Source organism: Myotis myotis, unplaced genomic scaffold (genome assembly GCF_014108235.1).
Source record: "Myotis myotis isolate mMyoMyo1 unplaced genomic scaffold, mMyoMyo1.p scaffold_m19_p_11, whole genome shotgun sequence".
Lineage (NCBI taxonomy): Eukaryota > Metazoa > Chordata > Mammalia > Chiroptera > Vespertilionidae > Myotis > Myotis myotis.
This window is the reverse complement of record NW_023416315.1, coordinates 40,980,888-40,999,619: the sequence shown is the minus strand read 5'-3', so window position 1 is coordinate 40,999,619 and position 18,732 is coordinate 40,980,888. Positions and strand designations below refer to the sequence as shown.

Here is an 18,732-nt window from a genome sequence, read left to right as displayed (position 1 = left end):
CCCTTTCCCAAATGAGAAAATAGAATGAATGTTCTGCCATTGGTCCCAAAGGTCGGAGCCTATAACTTGAGTTCTCATCCCAGATTTGCTACCTATCCTACATTAACCTTGGGAAACCAAAGAACTGCATTTTTATTTTAATTTGGCAAAGAATTTCTGGGGTCCCTTCTAATGACATGCTTGTATTATGATTCTAATTTTCTATTCCACTTCTTATGCAATGGACGCATAACTTCTGTTTGATTGTAGCTGACTCTCTTTTCAGACTAGTTACACACACACACACACACACACACACACACACAGAGCATAGCTATATGGCTTGAGTTGGTACTAGTGTTAACAATATATAAGGATTGTTTAACTGCTTAAGCAGCTGTGAATATTTCAACTGTTGACTGCTGCCCACAATCTGGGTGCATGCACTATTGATACTATGATTATGAAACATATTTATTTTAGCCCCGGTTTCCAGCTAATCGGGCTTTTTTCTGACTTCAACTGACAAGGTGTTTGTTTGTTTGTTTGTTGTGAGGACATTCTTATTTTATATTTGAGAGAGAGGGGGATGAAGAGAGAGTGAGAGAGAGAGAGAGAGAGCGAGAGAGAGAGAGAGAGAGAGATCAATGTGAGAGAGAAATATCAATCTGTTGCCTCCTTCACGTGACCTGACCAGGGATAGAACCCACAAGGTGGAACCCACAAGGTAGGCATGTGCGCTGATTGTGAATCAAACCTGCAGCCTTTCTATGTTTGGGATGACACTCTAAGCAATTGAGTCACAGTGGCCAGGGTGACTGACAAGTATTTTTAAATTGTTTTCAAAAATCAAGTATGTATACAGAAAACTGATATACAGACTTCCTTTTATATGCTTTCAGAAGTTACAAAAGTTTTGCAAAGTTGTGTGAGAATAGCAATAGGCAAAATATAAGTAACAAATGATTCTTGAACATTATATGACAATTGAGCTAAGCTTTCCTTACATCATTTCATGATTTTGAAATGAACATAGAGCACATTTGTGAATCCCTTTCTCTCAAAGTAAACTACCATTTTAATAGATGTGCCTTACTTTCACACATTTCCCAGCTTGAAGTTAATATCTCAAGACTTGGGACACAGTGTTTCTGTATAGCATATATTTTTTTTACAATTGCTGGTTTTCTTTAAATTTGAAAGTAAATTACTTGTTAGAATTTCAACAGATAGAAGTCTGGAGCAACAGCCGGTTTGAAGTAATGAAGTGCCTTTGTGAGCACAATCACTTTTTAAACATCTCTGGTTATGGAGCAAGTGAACCAAATGTAGCAGACTTTTCATCAGACACGATACAGACATTCAGGAGAACAGAGCAAATTCCCTTAGAATTCTGGCATTTATCTGCTTTGCTTCTCCTGCTTCAACAGCAAAGCCATTGGATTTATGCTATTTTAACACATCACTTCAGGAGTCTCCAGGCCTGTCTTAGCACATGTAGAATGTAAACATGATTCTGGAAATATACAGACTAATACCAGGACTATCTGAGAAGGCTGAAGAATGAGAATTTACCTGACAATCACTTGAATATATGAAGGTAAAATACTTGCGGTCAATTATGAAGCAAAGTGAGCAATTTTTAGTCCAGCATCTCTTCCTGTCCATTTCTCCCCTAAGCTGTTACAAATGCTGAATTAAAAGAAAAAGATTTGTAATTGAGCAGATGTCAATAACAACTTTCTAGAAAACCTAGTTACCTGACATTTTTCATTGATTTCTCTTACATTAGAAAATGAAATGTCAGATATTATTAATTGCATTTTTACAATAAATAGTTACAGCAAGAATAATGGCTAAATGAAAGTACTTCTTGTCTAATGCACAATGGATATATTCATTTAACTGTATTCAATTTAGATGAATGCAACACATCTATATTCATTACAGCTACACATATCTGTGAGATGAATTGATGGGCTGGTAATTACTACCTTTATAAATGAGACAGAATTATCAGTCAGGAGAAAGAACCCACTTTTAATCATGTTTTACATCCCACACAATAGACACATTTCAAAATCTTTCTTTCAAATATAGAGATTTTACCCTTCAATTTTCAGTGGATCTAGTGATTGCAAATATGTGAGCATTACATAACATTGGTAAAATTAGTCTCATACCATACATTGTTTTTCTTCAAGTTCAACAAAGGTAGAACTATTAAAATGTGATTTAGTTGAAACTTTTACTTTCTAAATAAATAATAGACTATTTTAAGAGCACTTTTGGGTTTATAGAAAAATTAGACAGGAAATACAGAAGTTCCATGTATTCTTCCCAATTCTTGTGCATAGCTTCCCTTTTTATTAACATTTTAATACATTATTATTAGCTAAAGTCTGTAGTTTACATAAAGGTTCATGCTTTGAGTTGTACAGTTATATGTATGTATAGTTGTACATACAGATTTGAGGCTTTCCAATTATCTACCCTTCGATGGAATAAATAACCAAGCAAAAAGTTAGATTTCAAATGTATTCATTCCTTCACTCATTGCATTTATTGATTCCTGCTTTCATTAATGGGTATATGCTGGGCATGAACTCTACGCCAAGGACTACAATTTAACGGATTCAACTATTTCCCTGACCCTGGGACAATTTACATAGATTTTCAAGCCTTGCTCAAGGATATTGTTTTGCTTTACTGGTGAGGGCTGGGGTGTTCTCTATGAGAGATGGGCTAATACTAAATTGTGTCCAGCAAAGTTCATTTGTTTATGTATATTTTTTACTGTTTCATTGTTTGTTAAAGAAGAACTCTGAAAACAAATCCATGACCTTTATAAACTTGTGTAATTCAGCATGTATATCTGATCAATAAGCAATATGGAAATTATAACTTCCCCTATTCTCTTTCGTGGCGGACAAGCGTAATTAAGCAATATTACGATAGCTACTGCGGTGATTATCTTAGCATGCACCTGGGACTGCCTTCTATACTTTCTAAAGTGTTTTTATGGTAGAAGAGCTGTATATTAATTTATGCTGAGGAAGCTAAATTTGGTGGCATGGAATGATGATGAAAGCGGTTCTAATGGAAATGCATGTGTTTTCAAAAATAATCTCTGTTCCAATGAAGCCAAATAGAAAACTTCTTCAAAATAAGCAGATATACAAGCAAACTTTAAATATTTAATTGTTGCTTCATGAACAGAAATGCAGTCATCATTTTGGCACCTCGCCATTCACTTGTTATTCTTTTCAAATTAGAAATGATGCTGAGCTGTCTCCAAAGAATTCCACCTAGAGACAAGTTCACATATTGAATGTGGTTGTATTTATCTTCTCACCTGGACAATTTGAATGGATCATTAATAAGAGGGGGAAAGCTCCTTTTCAACTCAAGGGAGTGCTGACATCACAGCTACCTAGCCATTGGTACAAAGGCCTAACTTTGGTCATGGCTTATTCCAAGTCCAGGAAACCAAACTTGATTGTCAATGAATTGTAAGGAAGATGATAGATTATGGTAAAATGGTAAGAGTATTGTAAAACAAAAAACTCTATTCTGATTGTAAATCTGTGTGCAGTTGCCACACTCCATTATTTTAAGATTTTTCAAGAAACTCCCTAGAGAGAAGATACATTTTTGTTTAAAAAGAAAAAAAAGATTGTCCTAAAAATCTAACAGCTCCATGATATGTCTTAACACTGCCAGGGTAGGCCAAGCTATTTTTAATGTGGTGGGAAAGGCATTCTCTGCTTTTTTATTCATTAATGTTATTTATTCAACAAATATCTATTAAGCTTCTCCTAAATAACAAGTTTCCTGCTAGATGCTATAGAATGCGAAAATCCTTCTTTCAATAAAAGAAGCCATATTTTTAGGGAAATCAATATTAGTAATATTAACATTAATTACACACCTAAGATGCTCTATTGACTATGTATAGAATTTGTACTCTAAATGTTAAAAAAAAAAAATTGTGACAAAAACATCTTAAAACTCTAGTGATATAAACCAAATTTGAAGTTTACTTACAGGGATTTTGCTTTTATATGAGATGGTGACCGAAGATGATAAGGGCCCCTCTCACTTGCTCAAGTTTTCATTTGAAAATGACAGTTGAATTGTAGGCTCATGGGAGAATAGCATTAGTTTAAATAATTTTCTAGTATCACACACACACACATATGCTGCTTTTTACTATGATCTTATTTTATACTCACAACAAACCTGCAAGCTACTCATTATTTACCGTAATTCATACTGAGGTAACTGAAACCTTGAGAGTTTAAAACTTCTATATGATAAAGGCTGTTATTTGGGCTATGTAGTCTTCAAAGACTAATTATTTTTCCTATCACAAAAATAAAATGAATAAATGAATAAAACCTTCTAAAAGGAGTTTTTCCTTTCCTAATCTCTTGTAGAGATAACAGGAAAACAATGGAGGCCAAAAGAGTTCTCCTATTCAGCCACAGCCACTAGATCAATGGAGATGAGGGAAAATGCTCTCGCTCAGGCAGGATTTTATTTGGAGCCAATGTATTAGAACAGGTCAGAGAACATTAGAATTCTTAAAGCAATCTCTTACACATAACAGTGAAAGGTCAAATGTGAGTTTTCAGGCAAAGAATATGAATTCAATCCTCAAAGCTCCGAGCTGGTATTACCATCAAGGAAATATGAAGAACAGCAATTGATTTTCTCTCTTCCTTTTTAAGAATCAGGGCACATATTCATAACCAGTAGAAACAAGACTACTACCTTGTATTTTCCTAGTGCACATCTCTCAGCTCCAAGAGCTTTGTAGATTTTTAAAATTATAATTATTCCTCTACCATTCTCTGGGAGTTGGGGTTCTGTATCATCCTAACTCTACATAAAAGTTAGCAGAGGCAGCTCAGAATTATGTGGTGTCTGGGTAAAGCCGAAGTAATTGGGGCAGCTGTGAGCATGGTGATTATTACCTCTGAAGTCAGACAGATCTGAGTCCCAGTCCAGTCTCTGCACTTCAACATCAATTGTGTTTCCAAATCTGTTGGTACCTTGTCTTCTATATCTTTATATAGGATAATAATAAATAATGCATCATAAGGTTAGTGGGAAGATTAAGGGAGTTATGATGGATGAAATGCTTGGCTGATTTCTGTATTATAATGAGAGCTCAGTTGGTATAAGTGTGTAAGTATCGTTACAATAATAAAAATAATTTGATAGTAAGCATCTATTTCTAAATAAACATGTTAATCTAGTCAGAATACTTGACACTTTACAGATGCACCTGTTGTGTGCATGAATGTAAAATTCTTGGTGTGAAAAAGTACATTTTCTCTCCTTGCACTCAAAATATTAATTATGAAAAGTAATTAATGACTACAGAATTCTTACTGAAGCGCAACATAAAAGGCCCACTGGCAATACCTAATGTTTTTAAATGACTTATTAAAACAACAGTCATGTTCAATTTATAATTCATTTTCAACCTTTTAATGAATCATTTAGGATGATTAATAAGAAGTTTTATATTATAAATGCTATTTTTTCTGTTAAGATTCCTCCTCTTCATAGGCAAAATGTGAGAAGAAAAATTTGAATAATTTTCAAATGAGCAAATCAATGATGATAATATTTTGTATGTCTGCTGTATTATTGTGAATCATTGATTTTTTTCTTATTTTTAAATTTACTGGTATTTTACTCCTTTTATATTTACTCCATATCTCTAAATATATTTAAAGATTATGTAATTACTTAAGAAAGCAAATTTCACCTTCATTTGCCTTCAATTTTATTTGACCAATAAAAGTATCCTGTTATTAAATAAAAAGGGAAGAAATTCTGAGTGCTTAACTGTATCTGATGCTATGAATAAAAGAAACAGAGAGGGGGGAACACATTAATTTTTCTTCCAATAATTCTAAATTATTTTACTTTGTTTTATTTTTGTGGTAACACTGGCTTGTAACATTATATAAGTTTCAGGTATAAAACATTATAATTTGACATATTTGTGTTACACTACATCTAACTCACCAACTAGAATCTAGTGTCCAGCTATCACCACACAATTGACTACCTTTACTCATTTTGGCCCCCCCCCAACCCCACTTCCCTTATCATAACCAATGATCTGTTGTTTGCCTCTATTAGTTTTTTGGTTTTTTGTTCAGCTGTGGGGTTTTTTTTTTTTTTTGTGGAGTATAAAAAAACAAGTATTGTTGACTGGTATGAACTAGGTAAACTCTATAGTAACAAAGTTATCACTCTATCACAATTTACAGTGCTTACCTCTTTACATGTAATTATCCAATGCTAGACTTTAAATTCTGAGGTAAAGACCCAGAAAGAAATTGATATTCAGAAATTGCTCAATAAGAGATTCTTGAATATATGACTGCTTACTGGTTAGTTGGATGAATGCATGGTTAAATGGATAGATGAATGGTTGGGAGGATGAGGCAGCATCATACAATGGAAAGCATGGCCTGCTTTACCATTGACCTGATTTTCTATGTCATGTTATTACTAACATCATTTTCCCTTTTTGCTAAATGATAGCTTTAGACTATATGATACCTCTTCTACTGTGACCTTACCCTCCAGCCTTCTGTTACTTAGAGCTGATTCAATTTAGCTCCATCTCCATAGACAGTTGATTTCGTGCCTACCTCATACTGAGTAGTATCATGGGCCTTAGTTTTCAGGTTTTGACAAAGATTTCTAAGGAATCATTTATTTATTTTCCAATTTGATTCCTCTAACCCTACCCAACTCTTGGCATGTATTCTCCGCTGCCTGATATTTCTACCCACAGGTCCCAGCATCCCCATTTCTTATCCCCAGTGCTGTTGGCTCTATACTCTTCTGGTTTAGACGGATACATTAGATTGTTAACTCTATGTTTTGCTAATGGCATTTGTTCCCCACCTGTGCACTCTTGCTCTCTTCATAAGAGAAATGGGATATGCCCTGGGAATGTTCTTATTCCTGCCAAGAAAAATTAAGCAAGAAATGAGGGATGTAATTTAGTCTGATTACTTTGCAAAATGTGAACATTCAGATGAGATGGTATATGACTAAATATTGGTATAACTCTCTTATAATTATAGCATTTTCCATTGAAATGCATGTAATGTCATAATTAAAGTTTGTTTTAGAAATAAAAGATGTTTAGATGAAGATACCAAGAGTAACTGAAGAAGCCTCACTCCTGGCCATTGAGCTATTGTCATAAAATCCTCTACATAATAGGATTAATACTAGGAAAATCCACTTTAATCACAGATTAAATTCTCAGTTATGACTCCTGCCCCACACCCTGTTAATAAAGCTGAGGCATGTTTAAGCCCTGAGGTAGAGTTGCTTAATATCTAAGGCGCACTGGCAGTTTTCTAAGGCTGTTGTCATAAACTAAGAACTATGGGTAAACCAAAGTAGTTCCTCATTCCAATCCAGTCCTTGAAATTATACTAAGAAAGGGCATTTAAAAAACCCTTGTGAGAAATAATGGTTTCCCTTGGTTCTAAGCCTACAACATCAAGATATTTAGCTCTACTTCAATGCTACAATCCTGCCTCAATTCTCAACAGCGACTACACTAGTAGGCTATTGTCCCGGTTCTTTGAGTCACTGGGTTTAAATCCTGAAATTAGAGTCAGTGTTATCAGTGGATACATCCTGTCCAATAGCTTTTATCCCCCACCCCCATTAGCTAAAATTTAACCAAATTCGTACTTCGACTGTTTTACATAGGCAATCCAAATATTTGATCTAGCTTTGTTGTTTATTAATGGCATACATGTCCTTCCTGCTCTTTACTATATGTGTTTGCCTCTTATATTTGGACTTGAATTATTATTTTCCCATGCCACAATTAAGTTCTCCATCACTTCACCCAACCCTATGAGAAACTGCCTAAATTTTTGTGCTTGCTTTCTTGTCTGGCCAGTGATGCTCCTATGATTTAGGTTCATGGCCTGATTTCTTTTTGTACAGGGTTAGTCATTTTGGAGAAACAAAGCTAAAACCCATCCTTTATTTTGCTCATCCATTTTTTATACTTTTTGTTTTGTTTTGTTTCCTCTATGGGTCAGACATTCCTTTATGGCACGGGACAATAGAGAACTTTCGGAATGGTATGAGACCTAAATATGTAAGCCACCATTATCCATTGATTTACATAATGCATATTCAATAAGCATCTATTCTGGGCTAGACAATATGTTCACATTGTGGACACAATAATGAATAAAACAGTTCCTGCCATCAAATGATTTATGGGAGCAATAGGCATGAAAACAGATCATTTGCTATTATGTGGTATGTCTAGTCATTGAATTAAAAAGGGTAATATGGGAGCATGAATTGATACAAAATAACACTAATGATACAGGAAGGAGCTTGTGTGGTGTAATAAGGGGATTGGCCGTAAAGGGAGATGGTAAAGCTCAGCTATTTATACCATGGGAAATAAGGATAGATTATTTTAATTCAAATTCCTCTCTCCACTTACTTACTCAGTGATCACCAGTGTGTAATCTCTAAGTGTTGGTTGATGTATCTGTAAAGTGTAGATTTAGATAAAACTTATAGGGTTTTTGTGAGGAATAAATGTGATAATTCACATACTTAGCCTAGTACCTGGTGCATAGTTTATGCTCAATAAATATCCATCACTACTATTTTATAAGCAATGAGAAAATTCAAAAGGATTTTAAGCAGGGGGATGATGTGGTCAAAGCTCTGTTTGCAATAAAGCGTAGTGAAAGTAGTAAGGGTAAGAGTCTTAAAAATGTGATAAACCCATTAGTGATGTCTGTCAGGAACTAACTAAGGCTTGTGGAAGAAGCTTAGGCTTGAGTTAGAGATTATGGACAAATAAGGCTGTAGCTGTAGTGAGAATGGAGGTCACCAAGGGCTAAAGATGAAATGGTGTGCCACACAAAAATGTAAGGGGTAATATGTAGAAAAGAAATGTCTGTGAAGGAGATGAGTGGGAATGATCAGAGATGTGTTTGGTAATAAGTACCATCATGGAGACTTTCTCCTGGAAAAGTCATGGAGAGGCTCCCCAGGGGGGCAGAGAGCTGGGTATTGGGAAAGGAGTACACGCTCATTACTTTAACAAGGTCGGAAAAGCAGTATGGACAGTGAGAACAGCAAGTCCCAGGCTAAAATACATGACACATAAGGGAATGATATAACACAATGTAATTAATGTCCCAATAAAAGATTGTAACAGAGAGGCCTTGTAGTGCTTGAGAGGGGTCACTGAGTAGGTGGAGAAACGGTGCTGATTATTCCAGGTAGGTGAGTCAGCAGAAGCGTGAGCTGGAAACAGGTGGCAAGAAGGGGATGAGTAATGACCAGGATTCAGCTGAGGGCTCCTTTGGGCTAGTTCATTATATCTTTATTGATAACTTAGGGATGAGGCTGAACTGAAAGTTACTTCTCCATTGCCATGAATTTCCAAACGACAATGAGCCTAACTATAGTATGTCAGTCACAGTAAAATAAAATACCAACTTGAATAATATGATATCTGGTTATGTTATTAGAGAGAAATATAACCAACACTTTTTCTTTTTTCTTTTTAGGATTTTCCAGAGAAGGAGAAGTCCACAACAAAGGCCCTGGAGGATGTGAAGGCAAACTTTTACTGTGAATTATGTGACAAGCAGTATCACAAACACCAGGAATTTGATAATCATATTAATTCTTATGATCATGCTCATAAGCAGGTAAGCAAGAGTGAGAGAAATCCTTCATATTCCTGGATTTATTCCTTCAGAACAGAATGATGTACCCATTTGACCTTGTTTGTTATTGTCTAAGAAGCTGAGGTGAAACCGTTTTATATCTTTCTTTTTTCTGAAACGTTGTGTTTTCTGTTTAAATATTAGTGAAATATGTTTTCCTAGAAGTAGCATAAAACCATACGTGAACTTAGAGCTGATCTAAAGTAGACTGACATTTATTCTAGAAATTATGTATAGGAGGAAACCAGAACCCAACATAATAATGTCATATTCAAAAGCACCTAGCTAGTGATAGAACTACAACACTAAGCAGCATGTGACAGAATCTGTTATATTCTTTCAGGAGTTCCAAGGTGTAGGTTTACAGAATAGTAGTCTTTGGGGGGGGGGACATTCTGAAGAAAAGGTTACGTTTTCCCAAGAATACTCTATTAGAAGAGTCAAAAAGGTTGTTTTATAAATGAATCATTGCAAAGAACCAAAACCTCGGGCAAAGCTGAGTGTCAATGACAGATGGAAACATTTTCTTTTTCTTAGTGTGTATGTGTGTGTGTGCACACCTGAGTGTGTGCAGTAGTGTAGATCCTATACATGGCTGCTAATATTCTCTGTTTTAATCTGTCTGTGAAAGAGGCAGCTATTGTCTCCATCCTGTTAGATTTTATCTTTGCTGCATGAGGTATGGGAATATTGGCATTTATGAATTAGGAGTGTTAAATAGGACCATTAAGAAATAAAGTCCACATAGCCAAAGGATTATTGCTAGCAGTTGTGAGAAGATGCACACTCCTGTTATTAAATGGACCAGATATTGGAATATGTGAGTAAGTTTTGTATAATCTAGACATAAAATATTTATTCACAGTGAACAGCAATAAATAACTAGGCTAAGATCACTAAACTTACTGAGTGCGTATCAAACGTATGGCCTTGGGAGATGGAAGATACTTTCTGTCTTTAAAGATATGGCATGTGTATGCAATTGACTGTATTTCAGTGAAAAGAGAAAGAACAATGGGATAAATTATTTTAGAATTGTGATTTCCAAATTTTAGTGTGCATAACAATCACTTTGGAGCTTGTTAATAATCCAGATTCCTAGATTCTCAGATACTCTAATTCAATAGCTCTGAGATATGACCCAGGAACAAGCATTTTAAAATAATATAAAATGGAAATTTTCAAACATATAAAAATAAACTATGTGGCTACCATCCAACTCCAATAATAATAAGTTTTCTTTCATTTTTACCACCACCACTCAGCCTCCTTCACCTCCAACCACCAGGAACTATTTTGAAGCAAATTCTAGGCATCATATCTTTTCATCTGAAAGTATTTCAAGATATATAATGATACTTAAACAACCTAGTCACTATCATATATAAAAATAAACAGTAATCTCTTTATATCAGTTAGGGTCTTATTTCCATTGTTGTCTCATAAATGACATATGAATTTGGGTCAGTTGAAATCAGGATCCAAAAATATCTACACTTTGGATTGACATGTCTTTAAGTTTCTTTTAATAAACAGTTGACCCTTGAACAACATTGGTTTGAACTGAGCAGTTCCAATTATATGCAGGCTTAAAAAAAAATAAATACACTAGAGAATTCTTTGGAGATTTGTAACAATTTGAAAAAATCTTACAAATGACCCATGTAGCCTAGAAATATCAGAAAAATTAAGAGAAAGATATGTCATGAATCTATAAAATATATGTAGATACCTGTCTATTTTATCATTTACTACCATAAAATAGGTATAAATCAATTATAAAAAGTTAAAAGTTATCAAAACTTATGCACAAAACATAGACCATACATGGAGTAATTCATAGTTAAGAGAATGTAAACAAATGAAAAGATACAGTATTAAAACATAACTGCAAAAATATAACTATAGTACATACAGTGTACTGGTATAATAATTTGGTAGCCACCTCCTGATGCTATTGTGGTAGACACATGTGTCTTCAGTATGTGCTTAAATCGCCTTATGACGTTAGTCATCTCTGCGTGAGTAATTCTCCCCGGTAAATGGTGTACATACTAAGAAGGTATCTCTTGCGGTTCTCCCATATTTTTCATCATGTTTAGTGCAATGCTGTAAACCTTGAGTAACACCAGAGGACCTATGCAAAGTGCCTCTAATGGTTCTGAAAATACTCCCAAGAAGCAGAGAAAAGTCTTGATTTTTCAATATATTTTTTTAATTTCTTGGTATGTAACGTAGGTTGAGGTCTGCAGCTGCTGTTGTCCACAATTTCAAGATAAATGAACCCAGCATAAGGACCACTGTAAAAAAGGAAAATTGATTAAGCCATCACAGCAACTATGCCAGCAGGTGTGACCTTGCACTTTTTGCAAAATACCTTTTTATCTCATATTAAAAATTCAAGTTTTTATGCGGTGCAGGATTGCTATAAGCAAAGCATATGTATAGACTCAAATATGATTAGAAAAAAAAACAAAGTTATTATATGACAACTTAAAGAAAAAGGAAGGTTAAAGGTTCTACATCTGGAGAACTTTATGTCAGCAAACAATGGTTTGATAATTTTGGAAAGAGGCTTGGCTTTAAAAATGTCAAGATAACAAGAAAATCAGCTTCTGCCAACCAAGAGGAAGCTGATGAGTTCCCAGATGAAATTAATAAAATCATTGATGAAAAGGATATTTTCCTGACCAGATGTTTAATGCAGATGAAAGTTCCCTATTCTGTAAAAAACAAAACAAAACAAAAATGCCATGTAGGACATTTCTCAGTAAGGGAGAGAAGGAAGCACCAGGATTAAGGCAGGAGGGAACAGGCTAACTCTACAGTTTGTGTAAATGCAGCCGGGTTTATGATCAGTATTGCCCTTATCTATAAAGCTACTAACCCATGAGCCTTAAAGGGAAAAGATTGAACACCACCTGTCAGTCTTTGGTTGTACAACAAGGAGGCCTGGACAATGAGAATCCTTTATCTGGATTGGTTCCATCGATGCCTTATCCCAAAGTCAGAAATTACCTTACCAGTAAGTGACTGCGTTTGAAGTTACTTTATATTGGACAAGCTCCTGGCCACCCAGAACCCCAGGAGTTCAACACCAAAAGGTCAAAGTGGTGGCATGAGGAAGAAGAAGGTAAATGGTGGCAGAAGGAGACTTGATTTTGGGAGGTGAACACATAATACAAAATACAGATGATGTATTATAGAATTATATACTTAACACCTAGGCAATTTTATTAACCAATGTGACCCCGATACATTCAACAAAAGTTAAAACAAAATAAACAATATTGCTATCCCATGAGCTCTTCCTTAATCACTTATTTCTCTAAATTCCCACAGTGATTTTAGTGTGTGTGTGTGTGTGTGTGTGTGTGTGTGTGTGGTCTTTAGGATACTCTTTATACAGTATCATGTCTTCTGCCAACAATGACAGTTTTACTTCTTTCTTTCCAATTTGGATGCCTATAACATGGGCAAATTTGCTCCATAAATTCAGGGAGCCCATAATCTAACTGGGGAGAGACACACATGTCAATATATCTTTAAAATATGTTGATTTTTCCTGTCTTAGATATTGTATACCTAGGATACTAAGAGAGCATACAAAAGTGATTTTAAAAAGGAGAGATGACAAGTGAACTGGACTTCTTAAAGAATAAATAGAAGTTAATCATGTCATCAAGAATGATAGGTCCTATATGGTAGAAAACCTGTAACCAAGCCTTGGGGGGCCATTAGAAAGCATGATCCATTTAGATAGAAACTGCAAAAGATTCACTGTGGCTACTAAAGTCACCATCACTTTCTTCGTGATCTCTTTAAGATAACTTTGAAACTGCTTCTCGTTCCTCTCATTCTTATTTTGCAATAGGTCTTGCTTTCATTATTTATTTTGCATTCTCTTTTATCATTTCTATTTAATCTCATTCTTGAACATTTGCATGGGCCTTCTGACTGGATTTCCTGCTTCCAGTATTTCTTTTGCTCCAAACCAACTTTTTTATTTATGGCCACAGTAATCTTCCCAAATGACCCTATTTATATGATCACTCCCCTACTTGGAAATCTTCAGTGGGTAGTGATTGAGTTTTTAAGGAGTCAGAACACAGTCTGATTCTTGCTTCCATGTCCAGATTTATCTCCTGCAACTCCAGAGTTTCCCAAAAGATGCCTTATGCTTTCCCACCTGCTCATCTTGGCTCATAATTCTCCCTCTGTCTGGGTTGACCTCCCATCTTGTGGCTGTATTTCAACATATGCTTCTGTATATTTAATGCATAGGTTGGTAACATATCTAGATATTAAAAGATCTGAGATCTCATGGTAAGCTGATTTAGCAGTATTTTCCAAAGTTCCTCTGATCAAAACTTATTAATGTTGTGCTGATTTTTGTACATGCTGCCCACTTTGGAAGATATTGAAATAATTAAATTTGTTGTAGACTCGGTAATAGTGCTTCCTTGGATAGTACTGAAATATTTCTGTCTAAAGGTTTATTTTGGCACTAAATATTTTGAAAATTACCTGAATTTTAAGTGGAGCTGAGTGTATAATTTCCCTTTTAAATGAAATCAGTTTCATTTAAAAGGGAAATTTTCTGTACAGAAGAAGAAAATATGCACTGAAGTCAAACATGAAAAAGTCTTTTGTTTTTCAAATTCCAAAGCTAAATATATCTCAGGTTCTTGCTTCAGTAAGGGCTCTTCTTGATTGTGATGATTATTATGATGATAGCAGAGATTGGCCGAGAGTATTTTTGGCCTGAATAATGTGAACAGTTTCCTTAATTTTATTTTCCATGTGGATTCAGACAAAATATCTGGCCTCTTCGGTTGAACTCCCAACAATATGGTCGTTCTGGTATACTCAGAAGTGAATCCAAAATCATACGGAGTTAATTCTGTTAGTCATTAATAGAACAGCTTAGATTAGAACTAGAAACAATGCATTCTGAATTTTTCTTTCTACTTTCCTTCCCAAATTTGTAATTACTCAGGATCCTTCAGTTTAATAAGTTTTTTGTAAAGCCTTTATAAATTTTGTCTCTAAATATCAGTATCATGTAATAATATTTTATTATAAAGATTATATTTTTCATATATTTATTATAATTGATAAAAATTAGTCATGTTTAATTTAATTAATTTATTTATTTTTAAAATCTTTATTGTTGAAAGTATTACATATGTCCCCTCTCCCCCGCATTGAACTCTTCTAGCCAGCTTCCACAACATCCAACCCCCCTGCCCCAGGCCTTCACCACCCTATTGTCTGTGTCCATGGGTTATGACGGATTATGCATATATGCATACAAGTTTCGTGGTTTATCTCTTACCACCCACCCACCCTCCCCTACCTTTCCTCTGAGGTTCCACAGTCTGTTCCATGATTCTATGTCTCTCTGGATCTATTTTGTTCTTCAGTTTATTTTGTTCATTGACTGAGATAATGTGATACTTAATTTTAAAGAATGAAGTAAAACAGTCTGAGATTGTACCTCTAATTCCATTAGACATTTAGCATTTTTAAATAATTTGATAAAAAATTTAAAATATTTTTCTTATGTATTGTTTGTAGAGAAAGATAGCTTATCAGCAGCCAGCTGATTTTTTTTTTTATTCTTAAATAAGGGGAAAATGAATTTTTAGCTTTGACAACCCCATTCCATGTGTAACTTAGGTTTTTGGAAATAATTCAATTGTTTTAGCTATTGCCTTGAACTTCATATAATTCCTGGTAACTGCTGAGCATTAATACTAAAGCAATTTGAATAGGTATTCAAATGTTAATAACTTGGATAGAGACAACCCTGTAATGATTAATATGGCTAACATGTCAGTAGCAAGTAATTCCTTGTGAGATGACCTACAAAGTCATAACCCCTTTCTCAAGACTGTTTGCTGCACAAAATAGCAGACATATGTCGTAGCTATATCTTTACAAACACAGCTCCTAGGGCAATGTAGACTAAGGAGAAAATAAACAAATGTGACTACATCAAAATAAAAAGCTTCTGCACAGCAAAAGAAACCATCAGCAAAACAATAAGAAAGCCCACTGCATGGGAAAACATATTTGCCAATGATATTTCCGATAAGGGTTTAATCTCCAAAATTTACAGGGAACTCATACAACTTAACAAAAGGAAGATAAACGATACAATAAGAAAATGGGCAAAGGATCTAAATAGACACTTTTCAAAAGTGGACATACAGAAGGCCAAGAGACATATGAATACATGCTCCAAGTCACTAATCATCAAAGAGATGCAAATCAAAACAACAGTGAGATACCATCTCACACCTGTCAGAATGACTATCATCAACAAATCAACAAATGACAAGTGCTGGCAAAGATGTGGAGAAAAAGGAACACTCGTGCACTGCTGGTGGGAATGCAGACTGGTGCATCCACTGTAGAAGACAGTATGGAGTTTCCTCAAAAAGTTAAAAATGGAACTCCCATTTGACCCGGTAATCCCACTTCTAGGAATATATCCTAAGAAACCAGAAACACCAATCAGAAAGGATATATGCATCCCTATGTTCACAGCAGCACAATTTACAATAGCTAAGATTTGGAAACAGCCTAAGTGCCCATAAGCCAATGAGTGGATTAAAAAACTGTGGTACATCTACACAATGGGATACTATGCTGCTCTAAAAAAAGAAGGAACTCTTACCATTTGCAACAGCATGGATGGAACTGAAGAGCATTATGTTAAGCAAAATAAGACAGTAGGAGAAAGATATATATTACATGATCTCACTCATATGTGGGATATAATGATCAACATAATTTGATGAACAAGACTAGATCCAGAGACAAATGGGGAGGGAGGGGGGATGTTAGAGAGCAACCAAAGAACTTGTATGCATGCATATTAGCATAACCAATGGACTGGTGAGGGCTTGCCTGGGGTGGGAATGGCTGGGGAGGGGTTCAACTGGGGGAAAAGGAGATATATGTAAAACTTTAGACAATAATAATAAAAAAAGCTGTTAGCTGCAAAAAGGTAATACTAGAACAAAAAATACACATTTTTACTGGCAGCAGAAGTCTCTTCTGCCCCAGAGATATTCTGGCTCATCTCAATTTAGAAAAAAACAAATGAACTCAATCCCCATACAATTAACCCATAAAAATATTTGCAGTAACAAAAAACAAAACCACTTGCAGATCCTCCACACATTAAGCTTAATCCTCCTACTCTTTGTTTGCTTCACAATGGGATTTATTTTCACTCAGAAGGAGCACTGCACTTGTCAAGCCTGGATTTGAGCTCCAACTGATTCACTCTTAAAATATTGTTTTAGATTCTCCCATCGCTTCCTGCTCAGGATAAAATAACAAAACAGAAATATGTTTGTCATCTTGTCTCCAACAGGAAAAGATGCCCAAAACTCCTAAATGAATTAAACCCAATTACCGCTTGCTTTGCTCCTACAATTTTGTTTGTATTTTCTCCATATACTGTCTAAATTGGCCCAATAATATATTCGGCATATGTTTAAGTTAGTAGTCCTCTTAATGTGACAACAACACTTCAAAGTCAAGTTGATTTGTAAGATCAAGATTGAAGAAATATAGACAGGAGTATCTGAAATGAACCGTAATTGTTGGTAAAATAAAATAATATTTATCTCCTGTAGTGTTTTACATTCTATAAACCCAGCTTTCTGGTATATATACAAGATGTTGCAAAAATAGGTTTACAGTTGTGAGTACAGGAAACACAGAGTTTATTTTTGTGTTTATTTATTAATTATTATTTATTTATTATTTATTAATTATTGTGTTATTTTCCACAATATTTTCTACAATTGGCATGTCACTCTGTCCTACATCAGTATATTCACCCATCATTGATTAATCACCTTTTCCCCAGTTTTACTGAAAAATAATTGGCATACATCACCGTGTAAGTTTAAGGCATATAACATGGTGGTTTGATTTACGTATCTTATGAAATGATTACCACAATAGGTTCATCTATCATCCATCATCTCATATAGATAGAATATAGAAAATATTTCTCCTTATGGTGAGAACTCTTAGAATTTACTCTTAACAACATTCCTATATATCATATAGCAGTATTAACTATAGTCATCATATCAGCTCATCTTCACCTTGGGAGTCTGCATGGCCTTATCTGTTATTTGGATATCTTTCCTCCCTCCCTTCATCCCTTCTTTTTTCCTTTCTTCTTTTCTTCATTACTTTTCCCCTTCCTTCCTTTTTTCTTTATTCGTGGGCCAATGCCTCTTAAATTTCTCAGTAAAATAGGATCAATGTTACCTTCCTCAGAGTGTTGTGAAACATTAAAAAAATGCATGAGAAACCCTAATCCAGTGCCTAGAATATAGTAAGTACTCAGTAGAGCTGATAGAGGCATATTTCACAAGGGAGGCTAGAGGGCCATTTCTCAAGAATATTTTGTGAGGGATTCTTTCATCAAATGGGGGGCTAAACTGAAGGATCTCTAACATATCTTATCTCTGAAATTATGATTATATAAACTTGTAGTCAATTATAACTTTCTCATTTAATTTCATCTTAGGCCTAGACTAGGAAGTGAGGCAAAAACAAATGCTGTTAGTGATAGGTCCCTAGAGCCTTACCATCTCATTGGGCTTTTACTTTCTGAACACAACTTAACAAATTCGCTTTGATGTATGTCACATGTCAGATACCATGAAAAACTACACAGTAGAGTCTTGGCTCTTTATCATGTATATGCTTGTAGCCTTTGTAAATCCATTCGTTTGCTTTTCCTAGCCTATTTTTTAGATTTTCTAATTTACAGTCTAACTTTTTGATAATATTTCAGCATATTATGACAGCTCCATGCTGAATGTATTGTGCATGAAATTAATCTTACAATGTTTAATATCAGCTTCTATTATCCCATTGTTCAAGATTTACAAATGGCTATATTCTTCTTATCTAGTAAGTACTATTATCTGCTGCATATCTG

At 34.8% G+C, this 18,732-nt stretch overlaps 1 protein-coding gene across 1 annotated transcript in view; it reads left to right on the top strand.

The window, feature by feature from the left end:
• The window catches only part of ZNF804B (zinc finger protein 804B), a 387,118-nt gene that overhangs the window by 300,853 nt on the left and 67,533 nt on the right, over nt 1-18,732 (top strand). Inside the window, exon 2 of the mRNA XM_036326998.1 lies at nt 9,588-9,731. Coding sequence (XP_036182891.1) covers nt 9,588-9,731 — 144 coding nt within the window. The remainder of the gene's footprint in view (nt 1-9,587; nt 9,732-18,732) is intronic.